The 18,798-nt window shown below is 32.8% G+C and overlaps 1 protein-coding gene and 1 long non-coding RNA gene across 2 annotated transcripts in view; both read right to left on the bottom strand.

The window, feature by feature from the left end:
- Positions 1 to 339: 339 nt before the first annotated feature.
- Positions 340 to 2,856, bottom strand: LOC123228172. Its single transcript, XR_006504633.1, has 2 exons — positions 2,576 to 2,856; positions 340 to 765 (listed from the first exon to the last, which is right to left on the bottom strand). It is a non-coding gene; the product is annotated as an uncharacterized LOC123228172 (long non-coding RNA).
- A 2,755-nt stretch (positions 2,857 to 5,611) lies between these two features.
- LOC123226808 (probable LRR receptor-like serine/threonine-protein kinase At3g47570) overlaps positions 5,612 to 18,798 on the bottom strand; it is a 33,912-nt gene continuing 20,725 nt past the window's right edge. The window contains exon 4 of the mRNA XM_044651324.1: positions 5,612 to 6,320. Within this exon, the coding sequence (XP_044507259.1) occupies positions 5,941 to 6,320 (380 nt within the window). The 3' untranslated portion in view covers positions 5,612 to 5,940. The remainder of the gene's footprint in view (positions 6,321 to 18,798) is intronic.

Raw genomic sequence — 18,798 nt, 5'->3', positions numbered from 1 at the left:
TATAATTATTTTTAAATATTTTTTATATTATTTGTTATATTAATTAAAAATAAATTTATTTTTGTGTTAAAAATTAATAAATTAAAATATAATTATAATAAAATTAAGATTATCTTGAGAATATTTTAATACATAAGATAAATGTGGTAATCAGATTACCACTTATATTACTTGTTATGTCAGCATTAGTAATAGAAAATTACTATAATCTTTTATTACTGACAAATCAAACAAGACAATATAAATAATAAAAAATAAATTATCAAGGTAATCTTTAAAACACTACAACCAAACGAATCCTTTTAGTAAAATATATCCCTATATACCATACAGTCTAAATAGCAGTCAAATGCAATTTGATTTCATCCAAAACAGAAAAGAGTGAAAGCTCTATAATAAGTGAATAACAAAAAACTAGATACTTCAATTAATTCAGGTTAGATTTAATCAACTCCAAAACAGGATTAAGACCTGAACCTATCAAGCTGATGAGAATAATCTGTCATGCTGCATCACTTTCTACATCCATATGAGCCCCTCAGTAGATTTCTTCAAGCTCATTTTGCCTCTTGAATACCAACTCTTTCATCTTCCTGGCTTTCAGATTATTTGCTCAACAACATCTAGAGCAAGGCATCCTTGTCTCACAACTTCGTCAATCGAGGAAGAAGCCAAACTAGTAACATGGTCAAATTTTCTTTGCTCAATGACAGGTGTCTCCGAGAGGTTCCACAGCTTTATCAATGCACTAGCTAGACCTTGAAACTATGCCAAACAAAAATATCCAAAAACAGGAAAGGCTTATAGTACCATTTGATAATTTGTAATTGCAAAAGCAGAAATAAACTATCTGGATAGAAAATACGGTGAAAAAGCAAAGGAAATAAAATAAATAAGCCCCCACAACCATTAAAAATTATTTTTAAAAAAAATATGGGTCCTCAATTGAACAAAAATTATTCATATTTTCATCAACAAACCAAAATAACTAGCCATTACAACACAGAAAATATCCACTTAAAAATTCCAAGGCAGAAAGTGATGTTAGCTTATGAAAAGAAAGCCTGGAAATTGAACAACACAGATAACAGATGAAAAGAACTCTTTGGTTTAAATAAAAAATATTAAGAACTACAGATTAGTTGAATAAAAGCCACATGAGTTGTAAGGGACAAGAAAAACTGTTCTATGTACAAACAAATTTATTGTTACAGTAACTATAAGTTAAGGATGGAACACATAAATATATTTGTGATAAGCTAATATTATGCTCATTAAAACCGCATATTATTGCCAGAAATTTCAACCTCATACAAGAGGTTGGATGTCTTCCATGAGCCCTTATGCTAATAGCAGATGCATTGATAGCGTTCCATCACCAAAACTTTGAAGTACAGTAATGTGTTCCAAACTTTCTGACAACGAGGATCATATGTTCATTTTTACTTAAATTCATTTAAATTTTCACACTATGCAGAGTTGTCCTTATAATTTAAACAAGCCAGATTCTTTCTTAGGCTCTTCTACTAAAATTCATAAAGTAGCAACTCCCTTTCAATCTCTTCAAATTTAACACTCAGAAGACTTCCAGGGATTTTAGTTTTTAAACTCAAAATTTACACGAACATAACCAGGAAAGTGTCGGAAATTGAAGGGAAAACAACAGCAAAATAATGCTCAATGTAAGAATTTGCAAGACAATAAAGCTATATCTCAAGACACAGAAATTACCACTTCAGAACCCAAAATATTAATCAAAGAGCCCAAAAATTTCACCCCAACCATGCTGTGAAACACAACAAATTTATTATTTTTTCTTCTTTGGAAGTTAATGTTGAAGTATTTATCAAGTGAATGGATTGCCACAAATATCCTATCAACTAATCCAATCAGAATGCCAAGCAAATAACTCATTGAATGTAAGAGAGACTTTTAGGAAAACGGAAGTGGGAATATTAAAAATTTGAAATTATTCTCCATCCAGATAGATTTGACCGATATAAAAAGTTACATAAACTGGAAACTGAGTCAATAATATATGCAGCCGATTAACAAGAAATGACCAAACAATTCTATTTGTTTAGAACATCAGTTCTGTATACATTAAACCATGAGTATAGTTTATTTTAATGAACTTTTCAATAATTTCTCCTAGAAATTAAGATGAATAGATTAAAACAATGAACTGGGTAAAAGATGGTTACAGTTCACAACCTGGCATGTTTGAGACAAAGCCACCCCTATCTCAACGCTTTCACAAATGAATGCAAGACAAAGACACTTATAAGTGAAGTCTAATACATTTGAGCATATATGCATCTGTCATTGCTAGAGAGGAAGCAACATTAGTATTCACAAATCAAAGAGGTCGTAGATAATTTTATATTCTGGGCGTAAAAATAGTGAATGCCCATTCCAAACAAACCACTCATTTTTAATACCCTAAAAATCGAAAACTTCTACATCAAGCCAAAAGTAAATCTAACAAAAAGCATAAAACAATTCGTTCAAAAAAAAAACACAAATCGGGAAGAAAGAGAAAAAACTGCTATAAAGCACCAACACAGCTACTTACCGGCGAGTTAAATGACGATTGAGACAACGTTTCCACTACGAAAACAGTTGAATGACGTTAGAATGAAGATTGAGACAGTGATTGAAGCCACAAAGACAACCAACAGTGACGAAGATATGAGGTTTTCTGTCTGGCAAGGAAAAAATGGGGAAATTTTTTTTTGAAGAGAAGTGAACTGGGATATAGAGGAGTGTCGCCTCTTCACTGCCCAGAGAGAGCGAGCGCTCTGCTGTTAACATAATGGCATAAGGGGCGTGTTTTGTGGATGATGATTAGAATGAAGAGTGAGACTGTGATTGTTATTTGATTTTTCATTTAAATAATTTATATTTGAATGTTATTTTTTGTGTCATATTCAGTAGGAGTGGATATAAATCAAATCAAATTGAGTCGAATTTGAATACTTTTTAACTCAAATTTAGTTTAAATAAAAAATAGTTTGATTTAAATTCATCGAGACAATTTTGAACCATAAAGCTCATGCAAGTGGATTGAAGAAGCCCAAATAACTTGTCAAATGAGACATGTCCTAAACAGTGATGCCACAAAGAAAGAGGGAGGACACTAAAAGCACTAAAAGCAAACATTGACGATGAGAGGTCGAATGGTGAGACATAGTAGAGACATCAATCAAGTGGATTTTAAAGAAGAATCTGTCCAGTGTGTAAAAAATAGCTTTAAAATGAGATGAGTAAAATAAAAAGACACAATTGTTATCAAAGAAAAATTTAGAATTGAGTTGACACTTTTTGAGATTAAATTACATTTAAATTTAAACTTTGAGATTAAATTTAACTTAAAGTTTAGCTTTTAATATTAGATTTATTTGAGTTTAAATTCTGATATTGGATTAAATTTTATCTACAAAATGTACATAATTATGTGAAAAATCATTTGTAAACAATAGAGAAGAAGTCATAGAGAAATACATAGAGTTTATTTGGTTATTCTTCCCTTCTTTATTCTACTTCTTAGTTGTCGGCCTTGTTTTCTTTTATTAATCTTATTCTACTCTACTCAAGTCCCTTCCTAACCAACTCTGAACTCACTTCAAATGGCCACCTCAATTTCCTCCACCCAATAAATATTGACTCTCCCTCTACATTACTAAACGTATAGTTAACTACTCTTTCGCTTTACCTTGTCATCTCCTCTCTTGTTGTCAAAAAATTTTTTGATGGCTAGTTTGGAAAACACTTCTTTTTCTTTTTCTTAAAGTCTAACACCTTATGTCTATTGTGGACGGCCTTGAGCCTCCACCTTATATCTTGGTTCGTTATTGATGGTCATATTAACTGGATTGTTTATTAAAGTATAATTTATCTTTGGACTATTTTGTTTTTTTGAAATAGTGGCCACTTAAAGTTAAAAATGTTAATTACCCGAGAGTCAAAAAAAATTGTTTTCTTTTTCTTAAAATAAAATAAAAAATAATTAATGTTTCCCAAGTGGGAGAATGTTATAAATTTGTTGATGTGGACTAACATTAATTATGATTTTGATTTAATAAAACCAGGTAATTGAATAGTCCAATGACAGTTTATAGATGAGTTTAAGTGATCAATTAGGATAAGCTTAATACACTTAAAAGTTATGATTTGGGTGGACAACATAAGTGTGAGTCTTAAGGTTTATTGGGCCTTGATAGGGTGTCATTTAACCTACTATAAATTGGCTAGGTCCCTGCTCCAAAACCAAATGCAAAATAAATGCTGTATAACTTACCTATTCAAAGCTGTCATTCAGAGAGGTTTTTGGAGTCGAAGACTAAGTCACATAGAGAGGTGATCTCGACAGATAATTTCAGGTGATTTCAATAGGTTTTTTAGTTTCAAATTGTATAAAGATCTAGGTATTTCTAAAATTCTAAAGTTTAATTCAGTATTTTATAATCTATACGTAGATATTGGGATTATAATTGAATGATTTATTTTATTTTGTTCTATGAAATAAATCTAGCATGTCCCTCTTCACCGCCTCATCTCTTCTGCTCCTAGACTTTTTATGGGTTCTTCATCCTGCGTTCTCTGTTTCCGGCCTGTTTCCTTCTCATGGTGTGTTTTCAGCCTTTTCTCTGCAACTCCCTGGTGGTCTCTGGCTTTCTGTGGTTCTCCTCTGCATCGGCCTAGCTTCTTCCAATGTGTTCGTAGGTCCTGTGGAGGCGCCGTTATGCTACTGGTCTATTTTGGCTCTGGTTGGCTCTCTGCAGCTGCTTTAGTGCTGGAATCCTCTCATGTTCTTTTGCCTTTCTCCTTCTCTGGAGTCGCTGATCCCTGCATCCCTCTCCCCTGTTGGTATTTTCCTGCATTTGGGTTCATTGGATATGTTGGCCTTTGTCTGCCTTACTACTGCCGAATTTGTGTTCTTAGCTGCCAGTTTTGCTGGCACCTTCCTATCCTTTCTCTCCCAGAGTCTTTCTTGTCTGTCCTGGAGCGTTCCAGCAGTGTTTTGCGTGGATGGCTCTTGGTTGTGGTTCCACCTGGTGGTTTGCTGTCCTGTGCCTAGTTCAGCTCCGCTGTCTGAGTTGGTGTCCTCCATACCCGTTGCTGTGCCATCCTGATGTTTGCTGCCCTGTTCTTGCTGGAGCTCCCATCCCTGGAAAATACAGTCTGCTTCTGCTAATCTCCTTATTTGTACTGCTGCCGCTCCTGTTGGAGGTTCCCGAGTGCTGCTTCTGTTCTTGCTGGTGCCGTCGTTTTTGCTCTCTGTTGTTGCTGTTTCTATCTTTCGGTGGGAGGTGCCTCCCTGGTTCTGTTTGTTTCGGCTGCTGCATCTGTCCTTCTACTTGTGCCTTCTTCTATTTTTGCAAGCTGCTCTTTTTGGTTTCTGGTGGGCAGTTCTGGTGGATTTCTTGGCTGCTGGTGTGTGAACGAGCTGGTGTTTCTGTGGCTTCCTAGGCATAGAGGATTGTTGTGTAAGTGAACTGTGTGGATCCAGTGGGCTCCCTGTAGTGTAGGTTGGAAGTGTTGTTTGATCGTGATTGTGTTGATCTTTATGTTGGTTCTCTAAATTGGTTTGACACTATAATTCATCTCCAGTGAAAATAGGAAAATTTCAAAACCCCTATACTTTATCATTACTAAGATCCATCAAATTTAAATATTTATTACAAGAACTTGTTTTTAATCAAAGTTGACCTTATAACATGCATATACTTGCCATCAAACTCATGGTAGAGGTAGAAGGTTGTCAAACTCAGGCTGTCTCATTGAAAGGACGTTGGCTAGCCAGTTCTTCCATTTCTATCTATGAATCAAAAGCAATTATCCATAGTTAGATAACATAACATAGACAAAAGAAATGATTAAAGGTATGTGACTGATCATTTATATTACAATTTTATTCTTATTGAAAATAGAAGGAAGTTAGCCTAAATTCAAAACCCATCTGCCTTTTCTTGTTCTGATTTCTACAAGTTGGGCTCTCATTTTCATGAGTCTTGTCACTACTTCTTTCATGGTGATCCTGTCCAGAGGTGATTCTCTTGTACACTCCATAGCCAAGCTTAAGATAGACGACACACATTCTTCCTTGCTTGAGAAATTTTCATCATCCCTTGAAAGCAAATCTGTGTCCACGACTTGCATCACTGTGCTGCATAATGATTCACTAACCCACCTCCTTAAGCTTATTTCTCCTGTAAACATTTCATTTGTTGGCTTCTTCTTGGTAAATGTTTCCATTAGCATAACACCATAGCTGTACACATCTCCTTGTCTAGATACCTTTCCTTCTCTCCCGTATTCTAATCACAGTAATTATATAAGTGCACTTTCATTGCTACACATAAACAGTAACAAATCGAAGTTTTAATAAAAAAAATTACAACAAATGGAGGTATCAAACTATCATCTATTTTTAATGAAGGATCTAAAGTTTGTAAGTTATTTAATTAATATAATTAAACTTTCAATTTTTTCTATTAAAAAACCAAATTTTCAAATTTTTTTATTAAATCACTAAATTTTTACTATTTCCTATTAAAAATACCAACTGATGACCTTGTTTCCAAAATTAAACAAAACAAAATCAATTTAATTGTGTTTGTTTAATACATTTAATAGAAAATATTGAAGTTTGGTTTTTTATATAGGAAGATTTAAAAGTTTGGATCTTTCAATATAAAAATTTGAAAGTTAAAGTCTCTCAAATAAAAAAAACAAAATTCGATTGTTTCAATAAAATAAGTTGATAGTTTCATATCTCCATATGTTGTCATCTTAGGAAAAAAATGAAACAATTACCTGGTGCCATATAACCAATGGTGGCAAGGGTCTTTGTTTGTGTCATGGAATTTTCTTCACCTAAGAGCTTTGAAATGCCAAAATCACTCAAATGTGCAACCATATGTTCATCTAGTAGGACATTGCTTGGCTTTACGTCACAATGAATGATTGGGATTGAATAGCCAAAGTGGAGATATTCCAAAGCTGAAGCAACATCGATCATTATATTCAGTCTATGAGAAATGTCCAAAACATTCTTCTCATAGAACAACAATTTCTCCAAGCTCCCATTAGGCATGTATTCAAGTATCAAAGATTTAAAGTCATCATTTGAACAACCGCTGATGATTTTGACAAGATTTCGATGACGAACACCTCTTATCACTTCACATTCAGTTTCAAAACTTGTAAGAGCTCCTTCAAAATCCAAGAGAAATACTTTTGCTGCAACCTCCATTCCGTCATCTAATCTTCCTTTGTAAACTGAACTGTAACTTCCTTTGCCAAGCAAGTTGTTCTCACTGAATCCATCCGTTGCTCTCACAAGTCCCTGGTAAGAAATTTTTCTCCATGTTCCTCTAGGACAAAAATCAACATTGGTAGTTGGCCTTGTTCTCCTTTTCCGAATAAACAAAGACATAAGAACCAGGACAACTAATGAGATTGCAATGCATGTTGGCAAAAAAATCAACAGGAAAACCTTTTTAGCGCTTGATTTTCGATGAGTGCTTTTTTGGCATGATGGAACTTGCAGTTGAGGAGGTCCACACAATGCGAGATTCCCCATAAATGATTCAGCTGAGAAATTTTTGAAGGACCCTACTCTAGGAATTTCGCCACTTAGTTGGTTGAAAGATAAATTTAGATATTTGAGGTATATGAGTGCCTCCAAAGACTTGGGAATCACTCCAGAAAGGTTATTTCCAGACAAATCCAAGAATTCCAAGCTTTTCAAGTTGCCAAATGTTTCAGGAATGGAGCCTTGTAATTTGTTGTACTCTAAAGAGAGAGATTGTAGATTTTCTAGGCTTCCAATAGCAATTGGAATATCTTCTGAAAAATGATTCCTTGAAAGATTTATAGCTATGGCAACCTTAAGATTTCCAATGTCTAATGAAAGAGATCCGTCCAAAAAATTTGATGATAAATCAAAGTACAAGAGATCCTTAAGGTTCCACATAGTTGATGGTATAGAAGTTAACTTGTTTGAATGTAAAAACAAATTTCTCAGTGCAATGAGATTGCCGATACATGCAGGTATGGCTCCATTGAACTTGTTTCCCCCCAAATTCAACACATTCAATTCATTTAAATGACAAAAAAATTCAGGGATGAGTCCTTCAAATTTATTATTTTGAAGATACAAACCTTGGAGATTCTACAATCCATCCATAGTAATTGGAATTGGTCCAATCAATTCATTATCTTGTAATTGTAGATTTATCAAGTTTTTCAAGTTTCCAATTTCTTTGGGAACTTTGCCACCAATGTTGCAATCATTTATGGAAAAATGTTCCAAAGAAAAAGAAAGATTCCCTATGGAACCTGGAAGCATGCTATTTAGTGGATTTCCGCTTAAGATTAGATATCTTAAAGTCTTGAAATTTGTCAAATTGGAAAGAAAGCTTAGATCAGGAGTAGATGTGAAGTAATTATATTGTAAATAAAATCCTTCAAGATTTTTTAAATTACCAATTGTGCTAGGAATGAAGCCTGAGAATGAGTTATCTGCGATATCTATAAAGGAGAGCTTGGAAGCATTGGTGATGAAATTGGGAAATGGCCCACTGAAATTATTTCCCCACAAGTAAAGACCCTCAAGGTTTGGAAGCTCTGCAATTGATGGAATAATTCCGGAGAGTTGATTGACCGCCAATGAAAGTATTTGCATTGTTGAAATGTTGAATATAGTAGTTGGGACAGGGCCAACTAGGTGGTTTTGTGCAAGATCCAACTCCTCAAGACTATGAAGATTGCCAATTTCATACAGTATCTCACCTAAAAATATGATAGCTCAAGTTAGTGAATTGGATTATTATAACAAAATAAAATTAATTCATCTTAACACGTTAATTTGAGAGAGGTTTATTATTTACCTTTTTCAAATTCAAAGCTGTTACTCGAAGGTGATGAGTTCCACAGCTCATAATAACATGAAGTTTTGAGAGAGGTTTATTATTTACCTGTTAATTTGTTCGAGTCAATATATAGATACTTGATTAATGTCAAGTTCCCAATTTCTCTTGGAATAGTTCCTGTTAAGTAACTATTTGACAGTGATAATAGCTCCAGTTTTGCAAGATTGCCAAGCTCTTTTGGAATTTCTCCTACAAAAACATTATAAATAAGCAATATATTATTGAATGACAAGGAATATAAAAGGAATCTCTGTAGCATACCTTGTAGTTCGTTGCATCCTAGATAGATCGCTCCAAGCTGTGTCAAGTTTCCAATTTCTTTCGGAATGGCTCCTGTGAAATTATTGAATGACAAGGATAAGTTTTGCAAGCTTCTGCATTTTGATAAGGTCGATGGTATTTTTCCCTCGAACATGTTAGAATGCAAATAAAGCAACTGCAAATTGGGAAGATTATCGAAAATACTTGCAGGGAGTTCACCCGATAAGCTATTACGACTCAAAACAAGATATTTCAGTCGACGTAACTGTGCGTATTCCTCAGGGAGAGCGCCATAAAAGCTGTTGTTGTTGATGTCTAGCTTTGAAAGGAAAGATAGATTTCCCAGTTGAGGAGGAAGGGTGGCTGTGAGACCCAAGTGAGGTATATTCAAACCTGTTACTCGAAGGTGACGAGCATCACAAGTTATGCCCATCCAGTGACAAACAGAAGAACTTGTGGACCAATTGCTGGTCAACAAATTGCTTGGATCATGGCTTATTCGAGCTTTCAGGGCAAGAAGAGCTTGTTTGTCTGTGGAAATGTCGGTTACTTGTCCATGAACGAAGGGAAGTGTCAAAAAATGAACTAAGAAAGCTAACAAAATGCTGAGAAATAGATATTTCTCCATGAGAGCACAACTTAGATTTGTCGAGTGTGGGCTTGTTGACAGATGTTATAAAGCACTATGAACACATGTCATGTTACTTGGTTAGTGGACGGCCTGCTCCCAAGTGAGTAGGTTCCCCCCATTGATCAAGACATAGAATGCTACTTGCATTAAATTATTCTTAAAAGTCAGATATGTATCAAAATAATTCTATGCAAACAATCCAACCAAAAAGACAAAACCTTTTCCTTGAAAAAATAATCAATGATCATATACAAATAGATAATGATAAAGATTAAGTAAACCTTACACAATCGTAATAAAACAAAGGAAATCTATATTGGGAGAAAGACAAAATAAAAAATCAACATCTTTCTCTATATAAATAATAAGTATCAAATAAATAAGTGAAAATCGGTATAATCCACCTGATTATACCGGTCAAGTCGTAATATAATAATCCTTAGGCAACTTTCATGACCAGTCTTAACATAAAGAAACGAATGAGTTAGGGCCATCCAAGTAAAGCACTATGAGCACGTCATGTTACTTGGTTAGTGGACGGCCTGCTCCCTAGTGAGTAGGTGGGGCAGCACCTTTGGCAGCAACCGTTTTGAGTTGATATAATATGAGAAATATTTTATATATAAATATTAATATATTATTATATAATTAAGTTTTATTTTATTATTAATTTAAATTTATTTAATTATATTATAATATATATAAAATGATATATTCGAAAAAATCAGAAATAATGTTAAAAAATAATAACAAATCAATATTAAATCAAATAGGAGGATATCTTCAATAATATAAGAGCTCTAATAAATTGAAATTTAGCAAAACCGATAAAGTATTGAAATTTTCATAAAAAAAGTTCAGATGCAGCCTTAAGAGAAGGCAAAAGCGAGTAATTAAGTTGGATTTGATTCCAATCAAGCTCAACTTAAATTGAAAGGAATCAATTTGAGATTAATGAGTTAAAATTTACATTCAATTTGAAAATAATTTAATTTTAAATTTAATTCAAATTGATTCAAACTCAAATAATTAGATCAACTTTGAATTTGATTTGTTTAAAAAAAAAACAAGTTTAATCATTAAATTCTAACTTGGTTTATTCAGTCCCAGCTCAAACAATTTAGATAGAACCTAACCCTATTTTTACCGCATACTGTTACGTTATTTTCTATTACATTAGCAATTCTATATGAAAATAAGAAGGATTTCATAACACATCAACAAATTTTCTTTTAGTCAAATGATCAATTATACATCCCCTCCCATATTGGCAAAAGGCTGGAGAGCATCACATAACCAACACTTGGAAGATATATAAATATTCCTTCATATCTTATAGTTCCAATGGAGACATATATTCTTTCATATCTTGCAACAATAATATATGATACATTAAGCAACAAGAATATATGATACGTTAATTATGTGTATAAAAATAACAATGAATTGATTCAGATTTGAATATCAATTCAGTTTAGGCTATAGTTTTAGATTTGATTAATAATCCAGTTGAATATGAGTTAAAGAATATTTGATTCAATCTAACTTATAAGACAATCTTTTAGTTTAAATTTGGTATATATATATATATATATACACACTTATATATTATATAAGTTCTTTTCTAAAGTGAAAGCAAATATATTTACCAATCTAAAAAAATAAAATAAAAGCAAATATAATGATAAAAGTTAAACGAGAGAAAGATAGAGAGCTTAGTTGGTAAGAAGTCAATATTAGCAAGTCTTTCCTTGCGCCCTTTCCGCCAATGTAGAATTTGTGTCTCTCCGCTAAATTGCTTTGTGGAATTTCAATTTAGATGCTCAATTTTTTCTAAAAAGTGGGACAAATTGACTTGCAAACGGGTTTAGAGATTGACTAATAAAGAGAAAGTGGCAAAAAAGATGAAGACAAATTCAGATTTTGGAAATAGTCTTGTTGTTAAGTCAAGATATTATCCATTTTTTATTGATAATTCATCAATTTTGTTTTCTGAGTTTATTTGTCAAATCTTAGTTTTCCACGTATGTGCATTGTTAACATCTCTTGACTTAGATTTGTGGTTGTTACTGTCTCTTTATAAGTATCAATATTTGTGTAATTACTACTAAAAGTTGGGATGGGAATGAGTTTAGTACTAGAAATGTAGGAGTGCATTATGCAAATACTAGCACAAATATCAATGAGTAGAAAAAAGGAAACATTATGTCTTTAAGAACAAGTTTGGATAGCATTCAACCATCCATGAGTTTTTATCTTAGACAAAGAGGAAGACAACTAATCTTCATCTGAAGAAGACTTGTCGAAGAAGTCGTCATTAGACGAAGACCAATCGTCTTTGTCTCTGACGAAAACAGTTGGAGAGGAGAGGGAGAGTGATTGGGAGGGAAGGGGGGAGGGAGAGAGCCAACAGATAGTCGCTAGAGATTAGATATGGAAAATGACGGAGAGAGAAGGGGTGAAATTGAAATGTTCTAGAAAGTTGGGGGGTAGTTAAAGAAAAGGATTATAATTTAAAACCCTAGACGAGGGGGGGGGGGGGGGGGAAGACAGTTTTTAAACTTGGAAAAAAATGAGATTAGTGGGCAAAAACAAACATTTCATAACTTAAGAGTAATCTTAAAATATGAGTTTAAATAAAATTTCTAAATGACAATTGTATCTCTGATAGTAGTACCAAAATTTAACAAATGGGTGAGTATTTAAATTTTCAAAAGTTAGCAAGTATAAGTTTTAGTTTGCACTAAACCTTAGATGGGAATAAGTATGTTGGCCTTCTAAAAAATAATTTCTTATTCATATTTATTTTGTAGGAGAAAATCCAAAAGAGCTTGGCAATCTTGCAAAACTTGAGAGTTCAATCTTTGATAATTTGATACTTTTAAATAGTGCTATCCTTTTTTATAAATGTTGTTTGGATTATTTGAGGTGTGTGACATTAAGTGTGGTGTCTTTGTAATATTTTTCCATTATTTTACTTTTTTTATATAATATTGGACCTGATTAATGTGAGATATTACAGTGCCCCTATATAATATTGGATTTTTAAACACCTCACCATCTTCTACGAACAATTCCGTTCCTGCAACTAGGAGTAGGACAACTTTTGCACCCACTCAATTGTGCTTTTGCAAGTAAACCAGAAGCATATTTTGATTGACATAAAATTAATAAACAAATCACTAGTTTTGTGAGCCTCCAAACCCAATAATAACTCAACTTTCCTAAGTTCTTTAGAGCAAACAACAAATTCATATATGATATTATCTCGTAAATATGTCCCCTATACTCATTTTTATGTCTTAGTACACACAATCATAATCTAAATGTTTGGGTTTCTAAAATCTAGACTTTGATACTAGTTGTAACACCCCACCCAAAAGTCTTATCTTTTGGGGAAAAGTGCTACTACATGTAATCATACATAGTTCATAATCTCAATATACATCTATAACATCCCACCCTGAATATCCTATTATTTAGGGTCATGGTGCTATTACAATCTATTATGCATGGATGACTATCTCAATTTAAACCATTTAATCTAAAATTAAACATGCATACATCTACACCATATCTGAATAATTCCTCACAAGTTTTTATTAATGAAAATAAAAATTGTCTCAAAATAATCCTAAACATCATTAACTAAAATTTCAATCACACGGTACTAGAAATAAAATCAAAGTCTGGTAATTATAAATTATAATCTCAAATCATGGCTATCTAACGCCAATGAGCCTATCACTTATCCATTGCCTCACCATCGTCTCCTCTAATCCTACCACTTACAAAACACAAAGAAAGGGAATGAGTACAAAATACTCAATAAGCAAGAATATTTTATCTTACATCTCTTCATCAAATATACTTCGTTTTCCTTTACCAACCCAGTTTATTTTTATCCTAATCTAAGGTTGTTGATATCTCAACCGAATATAAGGGAATCGACATACCCACTCTAGTAACGATCTTGGCAAGTATTTTTCAATGTAAGGATACTAATCGACAGACTTCACCCTAAGTACGAGTTGCCTAGGTCATGGGTACTCCCTTAATCAACCTATAATCTAATCATCCATGTCTCATAAGTATCGTCTCATCTCATATCTCATTGGCTCGACTTTGATCGCAGTCTAATAGTGTTGTAGGGACTAGATTGCACAGTATGAAACTCACATGGCCAAGGTGTCAAATCCCTATACCAACTCAATCTGATTAATAAGTCAATTACGATTCCAATAGTTAAAGGTAGGGTTGGATACGAGCCGAGCCGAGCCTGAATAGGGCCAACTCGTTTTTAGTGAGCCCAAGCTCACTAAACACATGTTCGTGTTTAACTCGTTTCATAATTTTAGTGTTCGGGCTTAGCTAGCGTTTAGCTCGGGTTTGTGTGTTTTCGTATTTGAATTCGCTTTGGGCTCGCATTTTAGGCTTAACAACTCAATTTCAAGCTCGTATTTCAAGAAACAAATGGTGTCATTTGTTCCAAGTTAAATTTTTTTCATTTGAGTAAGTGACTCGCGAGTCGAGCTTGACTCGCTTAACAGATGTTTGAATTCGGGATCGTATTCATTTTTTGCTTAAAATTTGGGCTTGTATTCGTACTCGGGCTAGTTCAAGGCAAGCTCAGCTCGGGCTCGTTCGAGAAAAACTTGTTTCGAGCCCGAATAAGCTCGTTTCGAATCCAGCCCTATTTAAATGAGCTTTCACTATCATGTACTTATGGCTCATGATACGAAGGTAGGTATTGAGGCGAACATAAGAGACTTGTTCAAAGAAATAGGCACCAGTTTATAACAATTGCAAGGGAGTAATAGTTACTCTCGATGATTAGTAGTGTTAGCAAGTTTAAGGACAAAATAGGAATTTAATAAAGTTATCACGTTCCTATTTATTAAGTGTTTACCATTTACCTTATCTTATTTTGTCCATTTTGTAGGTGATAGAGTTGAATGATAGCAGTAGTGCAGGATTATGAAGGGCATGGACAAAGGAAGGCGTATATGTCATTTATATTTCTTATTTGTAATAATGTTTTGATAATTGTTGTTCAAAAACAGTTTTTAGTTTCCTTTATTTCATTTCATTACCTTGAATCATGAGGATTTCATTTTCTTTTTTGTTTTTGTTATAGACATCCTTTGTATATCTTCTGTTTTACTTTATAAAAGGTAAAATTACTATTTTATTATTAAACTATAAAACCTTAAAGTTTATATTATTTTTTCATTAAATTTAAAAAATTAATAAATTTCTTTTTAAGCTTAAATTTTAAAAATTCATTTTTCTTTTTAAAGTTTTTTTTCTTTTGTTGAGGATTGGAATCTATTTCTACCATTAGCTAACTTTTCCATCATAACAATTTTATTAAACAAAAATATTTCAATTAGAGAAAAATGATTCGTCTTTGTCCAACTGAAGGATTTGTATGAAGGTTGGCGGATATATAATGACAAAAACTCTTGTATCCATATGAGAAATTTCCATAGGTATAATGAAGTATAATGTACAATAAGTATAGCCAACCTAATCACTGTTAATGAAGGCTACAAGATAGATCTTTGCACTGTTCTCATACCTAATACCATAATTGATTGCATTGTTCCCTGGACATATCTTAAACTTCTTTGTGAACTAGATTATTTGTGATATCGTTAGGATCTTAATTACAAGGTATGAGACTTAGATCTCACATTGGAAAGTATGAATTTCTAGTATGGGGTTTATATAGTTTTAGGCTTTCCAATCTCAATAGCTAGCTTTTGAAGTGTGATTCTCATAAGATTCATATCATTTGGTATCAGAGCTGACATCACCTTTCCCTATTGCAATTGTACACCATGTTTTCTAGTTATAATAGTGCGAGGTGGGTGGTGATGTCGACATTGCAATGTTCACCCAAGGCTAGTAAAGAGGTATGAGACTTGAATCCCACATTGGAAAGTATGAACTTCTAGTGTGGGTTTATATGGCCTTGGACTCTCAAATTTCAATAACTAGTTTTTTATGTGTAGTTCTCTCAAGGTTCATATTAGATATCAATGAAGGGTTGTTGCCACAAAAAATTGTTGTTGGTTGAACCTGCCCATCCTTCAAATCCTACAATATTCTTCTAATCCATACTACATGACAAGTTATGGTTGTAGCAATAATATATTCCGCCTCTATGCTAGATAAGGATGTGACTTGTTGTTTCTTTAACATCGATTAAAATAGCTTAAGCTCCAAAAAAAAATATAGTTAGTTGTACTTTTCGTGTCATCTATATAACCAGCCTAATCACTGTTAGTGAAGGCTACAAGATAGTTCTTTGCACTGTTCTCATACCTGATACCATAATTGATTCTGTTGTTCCATGGACATATCTCAAAATTCTTTTGGCTGGTTCAAGATCGTGTTTGCTTGGACTATGCATGTAAGTAGAGATGACACTTACAACAAACATGAGATCTAGTCGCATGTTTGTCAAAAACATTAGTCCTCCTATAAGGTTCTGAAATATGTTTCATTTGCTTTTTCTACTCCATCTTCTAAGAATAACTTATTATTTGCATTGAGAGGAGTCTTGGCAGCCCTGCAATTGAACATACCAAATCTCGTCAAGAGATCTGTGACATATTTCCTTTGACATAGAAATATCTCACCTGCATCTTTCACATCTTTTAATCCAAGAAAATAATGCAATGGTCCTATATTTGATGCATCACAAGATATCATTTAACTTATATTTAATTTTCTGGGATACTAAAACATTAAAATAATTCTACATGTCAATATAAATTCGGTATTAGTAGTTTAAAGATCAAATCTATGAACTAATAACCCAACCATATCGCACTGGCACATGAAATAAATAGTTTATTATTGCTAATTACCTTTTTATATTCATCAAACCACTTTTCTTCCTCATTTGCATGCTTCCACTTCTCTACCTTGTCCAAAATTCCTTCCAGCTTAAAGCTTCCTCTTTGGCTTTTGCTATCTGATCATCCATACTTGAAAGAAGATTGGACAAATCAACATTACCTGTGGAGACAAGTTTTAGCACAATAATCATGAAGCAATTCCAGGCTAGTTCTAACTGAATAGTGTGCTAATAGCCATTTTCAAATATACAAAATTAGAATCTGCTTCAGAATTTAAAGAAAAACAAATAACTTAAAATCGTTTAGAATATATTAAAGTTGTTTATCCAACCTTTTGTAGAAAGAAGGAATCTATAAAAGAAAACATTTTTAGTAAAATATATCCCTATATACAAACAAGAAGTAAAAAACCATGTTATTGAAACTGGAAATAAAAATTATAAATTGAACCCAAATACATAATTATTACTATAATTACATCTGCTCCCATTAATTATTGAAAACATAAGAAAATAAGGCAAAGATTACACATAAGAAACAAATTGCAACCAATAAATCATGCAGAATGAAAATCATTAAGCAATAACAACTTCAATAATTCAAAGTTCGTAAATCTACAAAAGAAGAAAGAAAATGGCCAAAAAAGAAAAGCATAAGAGAATAGAAAAAGAGGTCTTCATGAAGTAGCAGATTGAAAACCTGAAAACACATTATGTCAACCGATTATAATCCAAGTTCAAATATTATGCTTCTCTTCCTCCACTCCCAGTCTACCATGTGACGTGGTATGTGATAGTAAAGTTTGCCCCGGTGATCAATAGCAAGGCAGTCGGCCAGTAAATTATATGAGGGAATTATAAACTGTTCTGTCAAGCAAACGAACAAACTAACAAAGTCAGACCAACAACTGGCTTTATTTTTTAAATGAACCATTAACACACACACAAAAAAAAAAAATCATCTTTTACACTAAGCTAAAGGGTGTAAAATTTGAAGTTTGAACTAAAACATGCAAATTTATTTTTTCCCAAATTCAACATACGACAATGACAAAGCAAGAAGAAAATTACCAGAATTAGGTGGCGGCGGCACCTTGGCATACTCTCATGTCCGATTATCCAACGGCTTGCGACGGTGGGCCTGCACTGCTTGATTTTGATTTTGATTTAATATATTTTAAGTGAAAAAAGTATTCAAATGATTAGAATATCTTCACTTTTATAAAACTCAGTTGTTAAAACAAATGTACAACATAACATTATAAGAAAATCCTTGTAGAAACGAACGTTCCGCTAGCTTATTAGCCTTTTTTAAAGGCCAGAAGACTATTTCTCATCCAAGCTTAGATATGTTCTTAAAGAGATTTGAAAAACTCAAAATTTCAGTCATTTATTTAAAATTTTAGTCAGGATTAAAAATAAAACTGTTATTTAATAAAAAAATTTAAAATTTCATTACATTTGCCCTTTTCAATTTGAAAATCTCACAATTTTTTTTCACTTAAAGTTTGAAAAATCAACATCTATACCTAGGGTTTGCAAACGCTTTGTTATCTAGATTTGGACCATGAGCGTCATTTTCTGAAGGACAATATTTCGTCATCTCTAGGTTTGAGATAAAGTTTCCGGTGGTCGGGATTAGATTGGAAACTAATGATTATGGTGTGGCAGAGAGGTGATGAAAAACCCTAGAAATTTGAAGAGAAAAAGTTTAAACGAAAGTTTGAAAATATGTGAGTGCTTACATTTTTTAATTACTATAAGGGTGCGTTTGGTTGAAGGTTTTTAAAATTACTTTGGTAATATATCTTTTATTCCCTTATTTGGTTTGTCAGTAAAAAAAGATTACGGTAATCTTCTATTACCAATGCTGACGTGACAGGTAATATAGGTGGTAATCTGATTACCACGTTCACCTTAGGTATTTAAAGATTACTGGGATAATCTTGAATTTATTATAGAAAAATTATTATGTATTAATTTTTTGAGATCAAAATAATTTTATTTTTAATTAATATGACAAATAATATAAAAAATATTCAAAAATAATTATATTTAAGGACATTTAAGTAAAATAATTTATTAGTAATCTTTTATTA

The sequence above is a fragment of the Mangifera indica genome, chromosome 10 (genome assembly GCF_011075055.1).
Source record: "Mangifera indica cultivar Alphonso chromosome 10, CATAS_Mindica_2.1, whole genome shotgun sequence".
NCBI lineage: Eukaryota > Viridiplantae > Streptophyta > Magnoliopsida > Sapindales > Anacardiaceae > Mangifera > Mangifera indica.
This window is presented reverse-complemented; position numbering and strand designations above follow the sequence as displayed.